A 15219-nucleotide genomic window follows, 5' to 3' on the forward strand; every position below is an offset into this window, starting at 1 on the left:
TCGAGTGTGGTATTCACACATTGCCGTGGGGGCACTATCGCTTAGCAGAAAGCAAAACCTGCAACATATGCCCATCTTCAACAGAAGATTCATAAAAACAAAACAAAACAAAAAAAAATCATGTTGTTAGTTATTACAAAAAAAAACATTGACTGTCATTACAAAAAACTTTGACTGTATTCTTAAATAACCAGCATGCCTATGAATTTGTTCGGTTTCAAAAAACAGATCATTATGGAAACCATGTGGGAGACGATGTGGGCAAGATGTTTTATGTTTTTAATAACAATTTACATTTCTACGAAATTCCGATCGACGGGAAACTTCAAATCACCGTGAATCCGGAAAACGCAGGCGAAATCAAAATTTCTACCGGCAAGAACATTTTTCGAATCAAGCACGACAAGATGCTTTCTAACATTACGTACGATGTGTCCGCAGGAGATTATCTTTACATGGAACTCCTCGGAGATTACGACAAACTTATTCCTCTCTTCGTAGAATTACGAATCGTCTATCCTATTATAAATAACCGTTAACCAAAAATGCCTAACGACATTTTCGGCAACACCAAGCGTGTAGACCACGCAGAAGAGATTCTCATGTTGGACATTCGAGTTAAGAAGTTGAGGACCGATTTGATCGCTTTGCAGGAAACCTTAAACAAAAGTTTAGAGTCGGAAATCGCTACGCTCCAAACGCAATGTCTCGACCCCATTCTGAAAATCGATTCCGAACTGAAAACGCTGATAAAAAATTATGTCGACGTACCTTCTTACGACAACGTTCAAAATATACAGTTGAGCGTGGATTCGCTTCAAAATGATTTGGCCAAATTACAGCAATTTCAATCGAAAAATGAAGATTTGGAAAAATTGAAACTCGAAATCGAAGAACGAACTTCCGCAATAGAAAAGAATTTCTCTGAACTTCAAACCGTGGTGAACGATATAGACGCAGAACGCTTGCATGTCGTCGTTTCCAAATTACAAGAAGAATTCACCAGCACGTTGGAAGAAATTAAATCCAAGTTGCAGACTTTGGAAGATACAATGACGAACCTACCATCGTCGGACGAACTGCAGGTCATCGGTAAAAGCGTCGCGAACATAAAAATTCAATTGGAGGCCTATCAAGATTTCGAACACATTCAAACCACCATCGCTACGCTTCAGGCGTCTTTGGAATTGATCAACGAAGAAATTAAAAATATTCACGCTGAAGCGAGAGCGTTGACGAGCATTCAAGACACGTTGAGCACGGTTCAGCAGAAGATCGAATATTTAGAAAATTTAAACGTCGAAACGAATCTTGCTCATTTTCATCACGTACTCGACAACATACAGGGTGACTTGGAATCGTTACGGACGAGCGTGCCTTCGAGCGAAGATTTGGAAAAATTGAAAACGGCGGTGACGGCACTATCCGAATCGAGCGACATCAAAAGCTCATTGAGCGATCTCGAGAGTAAAGTGGCCAATCTCCCCACCTCCAAAGAATTGCACGCTTTGAAAAGAAACATATCTCGAATGCTGAAACGACTAGAAACGGAAACGGCGAACGTGGAACAGATTCGAGACGAAATTAGTTCGCTGGTGTCGACGCTGCCCACTTCGCAGAGCGTCGCCGATCTTCACACGCAGTTTACAGAGATGCGAAGCATCGTGAACGATCTTACCGAGAAGAGCTCGAAATTGAATCAAGTCGAGAACCTTCAGAATATTGTCGTCAACATCAGAGATCAAGTTGGAGTGCTGGAATCCACGCAGGAATCGACGCTGGCCTCTTTCGGTGCCAAGTTGCAAGAACTCAACGAAAACTACAAGCAGTTGAACGTGGAAGTGAAAATCAAACCGTCGTTTTCTACCGTAACGGATACCATCATCGAGCATTTGCTGCCCATCGAAAATAAACTCGGACAAGTTCACAGTAATCTGCTCGGCGTCGACACTAAATTCGCTAAACTGCATTTTCTGCAAGCCATCGAAATCAACAGCGTACCCAATCAACAGAGAATCTCCACGTTCGTCGAAGGTAACAAACTGTACATGTTGCATCCTTATCATCCGTACTACAAGTTTCTCCTCGATGGCACGATTCAGATAAACGAATTTTCGTACTGGTCTCACGGTAGAAAAGCTAGCGTTCCTACCATGACTTTAATATCGAATCGTGGTGTCCAGAAAGCAGGAAACATTCCTCTGGCACGTTGGAACGAAACGCGCAACATATATGAAATACACGAAGACGAAGATCTCACCGTTTTCGACGTGAGTGCCGGCGATAAGCTGATCATTCAAAACACGAGCGAAGTGCCACCCTCTTTGAATCCCATCACGCTTGTGCTTCTCTTGAAACGTAATCTCTAAAAAAAATGTCTAGGCAAGCCATCGTCGAAGAATTGCATGAACCTGCACGCCGTAACTACGAACGTTTGGCTGTGGTAACCAAGGGCATCGACGACCTCTGGCAAAGTGACCTCGTGGAGATGAGTAGCGGCAATTTGAAAAACGTGCATAAATTGAACAAGGGCAACAAGCACCTTCTCACCGTCATAGACACGTTTTCGAAATTCGCATGGGCTCTACCTTTGAAAGCCAAAACAGGGACATGCGTCACGGAAGCATTCAAATTAATTTTTCGCGAAAGCGGTGGCAGACGACCACGGTTTCTGCAAACGGACAACGGTAAAGAATTTTACAACGCCGTATTCCAAAAATTTATTCAAAAACACAAGATTCGACATTATTCGACCTTCAGTCACATCAAAGCCAGCATCGTGGAAAGATTTAATCGAACCTTGAAAACACACATGTGGAAACGATTCACGCTTCGGGGAAATTACAAATGGGTCGACATCCTGCCGGAACTCGTCGACACCTATAATCACACACGGCACAGAACGATAGGGATGAAGGCAGCCGACGTTACCAAGTCCGACGAGCAGCGTTTAATTTCTACCGTTTACTGTCCAAAGTACACACCCACGACAAAAAAAGCTAAATACAAAATTGGAGACCAGGTGAGGATCAGCAAATTCAAACGCACCTTCGAGAAGGGATTCACAAAAAATTGGAGCACGGAACTTTTTACGGTGGTTCGAGTTCTACCTGGAAACCGACACACGTATATAATAAAAGATAGTAGCGACGAGATTTTGAAAGGAAGATTTTACGAAGAGGAACTCTCTAAAACAAAACACCCCGACACGTACCTCATCGAGAAAGTATTGCGTAGGAAAGGTGACAAACTGTTTGTCAAATGGCTGGGACTTCCAGAAAAGAGTTGGATCGACGCGAACGAAGTGATCTTGTGAGTACGTGGAACGTGGTGAAGCGTCTACCGGATCCGGAAAGTCAAACGAGAAAAAAAAAGAACGGCGAGTTGCTTCCCGACAGCATCCGCTGTCTGATCGTAGGTCCTTCGGGGTGTGGGAAAACGACACTGCTCGTGGACAATTTTCTCCTCGCACCGAATTGGTTAAATTGGAAGAACAGGCACCTGTACGTGTTCTCGAAAAGTTTGGAGCAATCCAAATACCAGCAACTGATGAAACTGTACGATGGTCTGGACATTGCAACGTTCGCCTCGGAAATAAAACCACTCGACGATTGTCGTGAAAATTCAGTTGTTGTGTTCGACGACGCCATCCTGGAAAATCAAAATGAAATTCGCAACTTTTTCACGCAAGGTCGTCACAAAGGAATGGATTGTTTTTACCTAGCTCAAACGTTTTCCAAAATTCCAAAACAGTTAGTGCGCGACAACGCTAATTTCATATGTTTGTTTCGTCAAGATCACACCAACCTCAAGCATGCGTACGATGACTACGTAGGCGGAGACATGAACTACAATCAATTTTCGGAAGGCTGCTCTACTTGCTGGAACGGTGACGATTTCGGATTCGCGACTATCGACATGACGAGGAAACCCAACGACGGAAAATACAGAAACAAAATCAACGTCTTTCTAAACGTTGCAACGTTGTGAGAAACGACGTATATAAATAACGTCATGACAAAACGAAAAATCGAAGTCGAAAATCTCAAGCTTCGCGATTACCTCGCGAAACGCTTCAAAGGTTGGAAATCCGAGAATCGCGGATTCTACGAAGAGAAGAAACGTCAGGATCAACCCGTGATCGATGCCATCAGCGGTCTAGGTAAAGAAATTAAAAGTGTCACGGAACAAAATAAAAATTTGATTAATGAACTCGTACCGCTCGCAGCTAAAAGTTACGCCGTACCCACGCCCATTTCGAGCATTCCTTCGACGCCGTTCGAACTGAAGGATGCACCGGCACGACGTCGAGCCATAGGCAGCACGTCGTCTTCGGATAAAATCGAGTTGGGACCTTTGGCACGAGACTACCTGAGTACGGGGAAATTCGACAAGGATGAAGTGTTCGGATTGTATCCCAGCATGGAAACCAGCGAAGGCGGCGGTGTGGTGTGGAAGATTGGGAAATCGAAGGTGACCTTCGAAGGCAACGACATTAAAGTCAATTTAGGCGACAAGGATAGTTGGAACAGGTATCCGGGTACGGTGGGACTGTGGGAACTCGTCGCCAAAAAGCAGCCGAAAGATTACACCGACGAAGATTACCAAAGTTACAAGGAAATTCTGATCATGACGGATGCCTTGTACCAGAACAACGACGCCTCGCAGAATAGGGTGAAATCGAGCAGCGGCGAGAAGTACAGGAATCTCATCAAACCGATTTGGAACCAGGTCAAAACAGGCAGCGGCGTCAAACGCTACAACACGTTACCCAAAGAATTCGTTTGGGTGGACGACGTTAGGAAACTCGTGGACCGATTGTTGGTGATAGCCGGCGAAGAGAATGCAGGCAATCGTAATTTCTACAACGAGAAGGTTGGCATCGTGGACATGATCAGCACGAAACTTTCCAACTTCATCGTGAACGACGACAAGGGCATAGGTTACCTGATCAAAATCATCAACACACTGCCTCCGAAATTTTGGAACGTGGCCGAAGGAAAGGGACTCGTGAACGACATCATCAACAAGTTACCTTTTGAGATGCATTTACCTGGCTACCAGTACTGCGGACCGGGTACCAAACTCGAGAAAAGATTGGAGAGAGGAGACAAGGGTGTGAATCCGTTGGACGCGGCATGCAAAGATCACGACATCGCCTACAACACCACGCAGACGGATCTGGACGCACGTCACGAAGCAGACAGAAAGTTGGAACATGTAGCTTTCGAAAGGTTCGTGAGCAGAGACGCATCGCTGGGTGAACGGGTCGCCGCACTGGGTACCACCATCGCCATGAACACGAAACAAAAATTGGGGTGGGGTATATAAATAACATACAGTAAAAAAAACAACATGTCTCGTATAACTGATTTGCCACCCGAGCTACTATCTAAAATATTCAAAAAAGTAGTTAACGGAGATGTTAATAAACTTGTAATCATAGCAAGAACAACGCCGGAATTTCACATCCCTTGTGAAATGGTTCTCAAGGACCATCTTCGGGAGATCAGCGGCCTGAGGTGCGGTGATCTCAACATTCTGCTTTCGGCTGCAGGGGAAAAATTGAACGAGAGGTCGGACGAACTGCACGAGGCGATGCAGGGAAGAAGACGGTACACAGTAGATTGGTACAAGTCTATGCAGGAGAAGGAAGATATCATTACGCACATCATCGCGTTTTCCGAAGCACGGACTTTCTTCCTCTGTTAAAAAAATAATAATATATATACTTGTCAAAAAAACTTGATATATAAATAACACACATCGTGAAAAAAAATAATCTTCGGTATATAAATAACACACATCGTGAAAAAAACAATTAAATTTCTCTCTAACACTTTGAAATTTTTCTTTGATATGACGACTGAAAAAATAAGTGATCTCCAAGCATTAAAACAAATGCTAAATTTGTCAGTCGAGTATGTAAAAATTCAGGAATTGGAAGTCGACAAACCTTACACGATAACTTCCGGTTCAATCGTTTCTACCCAGTATGGTCCCAAGGTACGCCTGTTGCTCAACGCACAATACAGTCTATTTTTACCAGATCGATACGCTAACATGTTATCCGACGAGAAGCTATCTATTTTAATCGAGAACAAAACTCGAATCGTGTACAAGGGGACAAAGGAACTTCTTGGCAAGAAAACGAAGCACGTAATAGAATTTGTGTAACGACTGCGAGGCCTTGAAAATATATAAATAACATACCGTAAAAAAACTACACAAGAAAAAATCTCAGAATATATATATAAATAACATACCGTGAAAATAACACATAGAGCATCAACATGAAGCCCAAGGGTGTCGTGTACCAGATACCATACTCCAATCTAAAAAATCTAGGTACCCTCGATGGGTTACTCACCAAGAAACAACGCGAGAAGAAACGTTCTTGCTTGTCGAAAGGACACGGAATGAAATTGCTGCTCAGCACACCTCAATTGAAAAGATTGCAGCGTTCGCGGAAACAGCAAAAGATCGGAGGTTTCATATTCAGCATCCCGCCCATCCTGGCAGCATTGGGGGCCGTTGGAAGTTTGGCCGGCGGAAGTGCCGCCATCGCGAAAACCGTCATCGACTCGAAGAAGAACAAGGCGGAATTGGAAGAACAGAAACGTCACAACCTGGCCATGGAGAAGAAAGGAGGAAAGGGCGTGATGAAAAAGTTTAAAAAAAAGAAACAGAAGCACTCACCAACCGAGACATTGAATCTCTGATCGAACCGTTACAAATCAAACACTTCAGAGGAGTTTTCATGTCCGACTCGTTACCTTCAAGCGTCAAAAGAAGAGAATGCGGAGTAGTCAACTTGGACGGTCAAGAAAATCCAGGCACGCATTGGATATGTTACCACAAAAACGATAATGATAAAGCATTCGTTTTCGATTCTTTCGGAGGTGTTCCACCTACAAATTTAATTCATTATCTGAAAACGAACAAAACCTCCATATACTACAACGACGAACGCATTCAAAATTTCGGAGACGTGAACTGCGGTCATCTCTGCCTCTCCGTGCTCGCGTTTCTCTCTAAAATAAATAACCCTACGATCGAGGATTTCCAGAAAGCATTGTGGAACCTCAAACAGCATCACTAGGATGGGCGTGTTCCATCTCACGAGCGAATCATCGATCTTAAAACTCACGCTGCACGACGACATCGTCTATCCTAAATCCGTGGCTCTGCGTGCATTCTACAGCATGTACCTCATACCTAACGTCACACAGCACAACAACAAAATTAGCGTCGGAAGCGAACACATCGTCGTCACGCCAGGACAATACAATCTTTCCACTTTGCAAGCTCAATTACCCAAAGGCACATACCTTTCTCAAAATTCGGTCACGCACAGAGTGGAAATCCTATCCGCGACGGAGACCGTGGACCTGGGCACCATGGGAGAACTTTTAGGTTTCGAGAACGACACCAAACTCGAAGCTGGCATCAAGCACGTAGCAACCAACATTCCTAAATTCTTGGCCATAGAGACTCTGAACGTACACTGTAACGTGGCCGAAGGAATGATCACGAAATCTTCGGACGGATTGTTAGGAAGTCACAAGCAGACGGGAATCATAGCCACGTTCAAACCAAGTTCCGAGTTCATGGAACCGATCATCTACACGCCCTCTTCGCCGATCTATTTTCCAGTATGTCGCAACCGCATAGACGACATAGAGTTGGTGGTGACGAACGAGAAAGGAGACGTGGTGGATTTCGCAGGTGCCACTACGACGGCCATCGTGGAGATCAACGTATAATAAATAACCATACATGTAAAATGGAGCAAATCGAAAGTTACGAATTGCAATCTTTCCCTCCCAACCGTCGCACGTTCGCCAATCTCAACGAGGCGAACAGGGAGATCGAATACGACGTGGACGTAGGCGATGGGTTCGTTCATCCTCACAGAGCGGACCTCTACCTTCAATTCGACGTGGTGAAGAAGGAAAGCGGAGACGCGTTTCCCGCAGCAGCAAACTTGATACTCGTGGACAACTTCGTGCCTCACCTGTTCTCGCAGGTGGAGGTGAGGAAACACAACACCGTCATCGACAGAATAGATTATCCAGGCATCACGTCGACGGCAGTGGGAACGTTGAAATTATCCAAAACGGACGCAGCGTACTACCAGGCCGGGGGATTCGAAGCCGGGACCAAAATATCGACGAGAAGTCACACGGTGCTCTTTCCCATGCGTCTGCTGCCGGGTTTCTTCTCGGACTACAAGGAGATCATGTGGAAGGGAGGACTGAGGATCACGTTTCGAAGAGCGGCCAACGACAACGACGCACTGATGCGATACGCTACTTTGGGTCCGGACGGCACCACGCCGATAGCCAACACATTACCCGAAGCAGCCAAGTGCGTCATCCGAAGCATGGAATTGAGAATGCCGGTGGTGGAATACGAAACGAACTACGCCCTCAAGTACAAAGCGGAGATCTTGAAAAGTCCGCAGGTGCCGATTCACTTTCACGGTTACCAGTGCGTGCAGAAGATGGCGTCGGGAAGTCACATGGAATTCGACGTGACGACGCAGTTCAACAACATACAGTTCGACATGCCAGATTTCGTCGTAGTGCTTTTTCAGACCGGGAGGGACAAGAATCAGGAAAAAGATTCCAGCAAGTTCGACGACTGCAAGATCAAGAACGTTTATCTGAAGAATGGGCGCAACGAAGTGTTCCCGCGCGAGAATTACAACCTCGACGTGACCAAAAACGATTACCTCAAACTTTACGAAGCGTTCTCGGCTTACAAACGCGTGACCGAGGGAAGCGTGGACATGTACTACACGCCCAGCGAGTTCAAAGCACGGAGACCCATGACCGTCATCAACACATCTAAGAGAAAAAAGGTTGTGGTCAACGATCGAACCAACATCAAGGTCGTCTGCGAGTTCCACGATGCCTTGCCCGAGGATACCCTATGCAGTGTCATCCTGATTGCAGAGAAGTCCTTCGCCTACGACGTGAAGAACGAGAGGGTCACAGAGCAGTTTTAACAAGTTTTTTAACATCTTTCCTTGCACAATAAGAAATTTTCTGCACTAGCACAATCAGTTACAATGGCACAATACGAATTTCACTAGTTCAGATCAGTTACAAATGTCAATTTTATTAGTTATCAGTTACAATATCTTTTTTGCACTATAGCACGAGACAATCAGAAAATTTGCACAAAAATTTTGTTGTTGTTTTTTTACACGTGAAAATTAACAATAAAATTTCTTTTTTATCGTTTCAGATGCTGTCGAAACATCAAAAACACATACACACACACTAGAAAAAAAGCATGCAACTTTATTTGTAACACGCACATATTCTCCATCTTCATCAAGAAAATATTATAATAAACATAATTATTTTTATCTATATCTCACAATAAAACTCTATATCCAAAAATATCACAACATCAAATAACACTAGAGTCGTTAGTACACGTTGCATGCATTACGGAGGTCCTCTGTAGGGTTTCATGGAAGTTTGGGGAAAAAAAAAAACACGTGAAACCCTACAGAGGTGCGGTTATCTAGAGCCGTAGCCGTTAGAACCTTTTTGGGTTGGGCACCACGCACCCTGGCGGGGTTAGGGGCCAGGCATCCTAAAAAACAACAATTATTATTTTGTTTGTTTGTTTGTGTTATAATACATACGCGCGCGCGCGCGCGTGTGCGTGTGTGTGTGTGTGTGTGGCACATCGTTTCCCCGAGAGAGAGAGGTTTACAAAGGTCGCGATATACAAACATTGGCCCCCGGGAGTTGGAAAATTACGATATGGCACATTCGCTCATTACTGTTCCCAGCTATAAATTTTTCTCTCTCTCTAGCCCCTTGCCAACTAAAAAAAAGTGTAGGTAGGAGTTGGCAGCACTGCGAGAAAATAGAGATCATGCCTTACAAGAAAAAACCATTAAGGCGATTTTTATTTGATGACGTTGAACCCGTGCAGTGTTCCCATCCATCCATCTCTCTCTTTTACGGCAGTGCCGGCTCTCTTTGTTTAGTACATGTAGGTTGGCAAAAATTGCTTTATGCACTGTAAGGCAAGCCTCAAGCAAAGTTGCCAGCTCCTTGCTTTAGGCTAGGTTAGACCAAGAAAAAAAAGCTGTAGGTAGGCTGTCGGTTGTTTAACTCTTCCCTCTCTCTCTCCTCTCTCTTTTTTGTAAAAGGCTATGGCAAAAGTACCAGTAGGTTGGCAACCTTGCTTTATGCACTGTAAAACAAGCCTCAAGCAAGGTTGCCAGCTTCTTGCTTTAGGCTAGGTTAGACCAAAAACCTTGGTGATTTTTTTTCGAGTAAGATGTTGGTAATACTGCGTCCGAAAATAGGGGGGGGGGGTTATGCCTTACAAGAGCAAACCATTAAAGCAAGCCCCACCGAGCTTTACTTTCGGGTGTAGTGTTGCCAACACTGCAAGAAAAAAGTTGCCAGTCCCTTGCTTTAGGTTAGGTTAAACCAAAAACCTTGGTGATTTTTTCGAGTGAGAAGCTGGCAACACTGCGAGAAAAAGGTTGCCAGCTCCTTGTTTTAGGTTAGGTTAGACCAAAAACCTTGGTGATTTTTTCGAGTAAGGAGCTAGCAACACTGCGCTATCAAATAGAGCTCATGCCTTACGATAGAAATCCATTAAGGCGAGCTCCTCACTTCAGCTCCTCACAAGAGGTTGGTCAACCGGCTTAATTGGACTACTATGCCTGTTTCCCACTCAGATCATTCGAGATAATAATTATTATTATTATTACTGTTAGCAATAGTACTGTACCTAGTATTAAGATTATTATTATATTATTGACTACAACTAGAGGAAAACATTACTGTTGAATGGAAGATTGAATCATATTCTTCTTCTTGTGAAAGTAGGAATAGGGAAGTAAAAAACCTTCAATTAACTTCATATCTTTCATGTCTCTTTAGCCAACAATAAGAAATCATTATTTTTTCTTGATAACAAGTTGGATACAATCCATACTGTAAGTTTTATAAGAGTTCAATATAATATCAGTGATTGTACGTTTTTTTAACTTTCGAAAGCATGGAAATGAAGGTACTTTTTTATTTTGGGAAGTGTGCAAAAGTCAACCTCGGTGTGTACACCTATACATATAAACGTTAGGTTTAAAGTCATTCTGCCACGTAAAATTTGGTTTAGATAAAGACAAGAAAGTAATGTTAAATAAATCAAATTTGAAAACTAAATATTTACTATTGAATATTAGGCACGCGTGTACTACATATAATTTTTTCAGCGAAAAATGCAGGCTCGAGCAGGACTCGAACCCGGATCTCTGCATATCGTGCCATTCCTATACCACTTTTTCATTTTTTATTTTATTTATTCTATATTTCTTTCCTTTTTTTGACACTGAGCTACCGAGCCGGCGTGCCCTCGCCTGATTCTTCGCTGTTGCTGTTTCACCTGCGTGGAATCGTCTCTGCCAGTGCAACCGCAACGGGATTCGTTGCCTTTGAAACACGGTAGACTTCGACGTTGCCTGGTTTCTCCCAGAGTAGAGATGTTAATTAGATAGGCACACGCAGGAGATGTACTACGTAGAAATGTTTCAGTGAAAAATGCCGGCTCGGTAGCTCAGTGGTATGTCGACCTTCGTGGCGGAGTGGTTAGCACAGCGCGCTACGACGCCAAGGGTTCCGGGTTCGAGTCCCAGGTTAGGCATGGGTATTTGTGTTTGTCCAAAATTATGAAAACTGAAAATTGAGAAAAACAGAGAAACGAAAAACTGAGAATAATAAGTTAAAAACGGGGAATACTACCGCTTAGGGGTATTCCTTTAAATAAAAGAAGTGGAAGAGCAATGGCACGGTATGCCAGAGACCCGGGTTCGAGTTCTGCTCGAGCCTGCATTTTTCGCTGAAAAATGTATACGTAAATATTTACTGTATGAATTTGCATCCTATCTAAAGATTTTTTGCAGAGCCTACTTTATTCCTGTGTACAAATACAGCGTATCCCAAAATGATTATTGGCGTTTCACAGTCATTTAATTTCACTTGTATGTGGGGTACAAGGACAAAGCTTATATGGGAGTAAGCAACTCAACAAGTTTTTATCGTGTACCTTATGAATGTTCAAATGAGCACCGGTAGTCCAATACTTCTCGACGCTTTCGTTCGACACACTTGGACATTCAGAACTCTTCCCTTTGCAGTTGTTTGTAACTTATTAAACCGTCGACGAATGCTGTTATCAGACGGAGGATCACTTCCAAATCGCCATCGAAAAGCTCGCACCAGCAGATCGACACCTTGCAAATTCAACGACACAAAATTACTTCTGCACGGGAGTCACCATCTTGTAACACACCTACGACGCTGTGACTGATGGGAAACAAATGATAAGCGCTCAGGGTAGCAAACTTCCACAGCCGTTCTTATCGTACATGTACGATATACTGTATGCATTTACTTTTGTCTGTTGCAATGTTCCAACTACTTGAAACCCCGATAATCATTTTGGGACATACTGTATATGTCGTAATTTTTGATGAGAGAAACAAGATGACAACAAATTGATTATCTGATTTATTCTGTATCCGTGATTTTTGAAGAAAATTACTTATCTGCTTTTAGCATTGTAAGTTCCACACTGACTTGGGATAATTCACCGGATCCTGCAGGCATTGCGGATCATGTTCAGTACTCTCTTCCTTCGCATACACTGAAGCAAATAGAAGACAATTTTCTTCAACTCTTTGGTCTTCAAATATTCCCCGTTTACTTCTCTAAAGGAGCTCCACCTCAACCTTGAAGGAAAAATGAGAGTTCTTACTGGATAAAAAAGAAAGAACTTTAGAATGGTCTGGGACGAATAGAATAATTGCGTTGTCTTCTTAACACTCGTAAAATGAAACTTTTGCAGCGTTACCATCTAGTTTACAATGTATTTATGTGTTGGAAATATCATAATAGTGATATTGAACTTGTATACTTGATTCTAATGATATCATCATATTTGTATTAAATTTTGTTGATGAAATGTGGAATTTTATTTTGTTCGTTTTTGTCACTTTCTTGGGAAATGTATTTTACTCGTGGATGTACGTAGATGTGTTTCATTTGATCTAATTTATTTTATGTCGCTTTTCTGCCACTTTTGAACATTCGCGCCGATGAGGATGAATGGTGACAAGGTGAGATCGATAAAGGGACAATCATAAACGCATATGGGCAGCACGCAACATACGTCCCACGGGGGATTATACGCGCAGTACGTTCTGGCGCCAGAGCCTCCTTGGCCTGCAGCATAGCACTAATCGGGTGTACTACGGAAAAGGGAAAAGTGAGATTGACTTTTTGGTGCCTTCTAGTAAGGCCACCCCTTACACCCCTATATTTATTTTGGAGGACAAATATTCATACACTACTATGCCTATAAATTACAGATTGTTTACATAATGCACATATTGTATTGCCACATTAAGTTTTTTAATATCTCATAGTAATTTTAATATATACTGTATAAGTCACGGATAATTAGTGTGTCATATAGAAATTTCTTAGGGGCCAGTGCCCCCGAATCCCCTTTAATGACATCGCTGTATTTACTCTTAGGGATAGGGACCTGAAATTTCCACACATAAAATCATGATAAATTGCAAATGGAAGCACAAAATTCACGATTAATAATAGGGAACACAAACCTTCGAAATGTTGTTGAAAATTACATACAACTAAAAATTGTCCAAGTGTGTGCTTGTGTGTGTATGTGTCGTGTATTCTCGACTTCCTTTCGTCAGTGTTCATTGTTGCCGTACACATATTTTTTTTTAGAAGTCTCAAAGTTCAGAAAAAGTAAAGGTAAATTACCGGGTGTTTCCTAAGTACTTGAGGAGTTACAAAAATGTATTGCAAGTAAACTATTAAACTTACGTTAATGAAACCAGTCCAGATTCACCGAGTAACGCAAAAACAGTTTGTGCGTGTATGTTTTGTTAAGTTGGGAGTTCTTATTCCTGCCGCTAGACTGGCGCCTTGGAGGCAAATTGCACATACACAAATTCCCTTCCCTGCCAAAGCTGCCACCTAGCGACGCGGTATGGAACTCATCTCGCAGACATGTGGCGTACCCCAGCCTGACCTAAATATCCCGTAAGTTTCGTCGCTCTGTCACTTTATTTTGCTCTTTCACGGCATTAATCCGGTTATTTATTGACCATACCAAATAAATCTATTATTACACGTTAACTAGTGGTCTCTTTATATTTCAAATAATGATATGTGTAAAACGCGTGCGCATTAGTCTGTGTGCATACACGACAGCTTCCAATGTAGCGACGAGAAGGTAAATCTGGATAATTACATGTTTTTTGTGCAAGTCTAGTAAAATGGCTTATGTAGTACCTTTTGATAAATACGATCCTCAAAATGGATTCCTATAAATGCTTAACTTATTACTAGTAATACTCAATATTATTATTATTAATAGTAGGAGCAGCAGCAGCTGCACCAACAGTAGTAGAATAATACCACTAACAATTATTGGAGAAAGCATTTAGATAATAAGTTCGAAATAAACCATCTTCTGTGAAGTGGTCGCGACATAGAAACAAGTGGCAAAATTTTGGAAGCAAAAAAAAAATACTAAATAGGTGTTGTTATACCACGAAGTCCACGACCACTTCACATCAGCGTTGGCCAAAATTAGAGCAAAAAAAAGGGGGTAAATGTAAAAAACTAGCCCTGTAAAAAAATACACAAGCCCGCAACCATTTTCTCTTTTTACTCCATACCATTTATTACCTCTGTGGCAAAATTATCATTCATCATACCGAGCTATGACCACATATATAACAAATTTGCCCCCCTTATGCCGACTCACAAATTAACCTGGATCACGAGCACCCAATCCCCAACATACAGCATTCTTCCCCTTTTTCTTTGGTAGTCCCGATTAGATATTGGTTTCCGTGTTCGTGGCCGTCTAGCCACGAAAACGGAAACAATCTCAATATGTACAAAACAAGATGGAATGCTTAAACAACAAAATAAGAACAATTAGAAACGTCGAACTTCAACTTTGTGGCCATTCATTTTAACAAACTATTCCCCGTACAATTATACATTTTCCCCACAACTAACAAATATCTCTTCATAAATATAGCTATCCGTAGAATATAATAAAACTCACATGAGTAATGAATAATGCCTTCAACCATACGTACCATTAAAAATTATGACGATGAACACACAT

General features: G+C 42.4%; 1 protein-coding gene across 1 annotated transcript in view; it reads left to right on the plus strand.

Annotated features, from left to right (window-relative positions):
- The window catches only part of LOC145994425 (uncharacterized), a 37298-nt gene extending 24374 nt beyond the window's left edge, over positions 1 to 12924 (plus strand). Inside the window, exon 6 of the mRNA XM_083130553.1 lies at positions 12600 to 12924. Coding sequence (XP_082986679.1) covers positions 12600 to 12777 — 178 coding nt within the window. The 3' untranslated portion in view covers positions 12778 to 12924. The remainder of the gene's footprint in view (positions 1 to 12599) is intronic.
- Positions 12925 to 15219: the final 2295 nt, after the last annotated feature.

Source organism: Lepisma saccharinum, chromosome 10, assembly GCF_977018435.1.
Source record: "Lepisma saccharinum chromosome 10, izLepSacc3.1, whole genome shotgun sequence".
Taxonomy (NCBI): Eukaryota; Metazoa; Arthropoda; class Insecta; order Zygentoma; family Lepismatidae; genus Lepisma; species Lepisma saccharinum.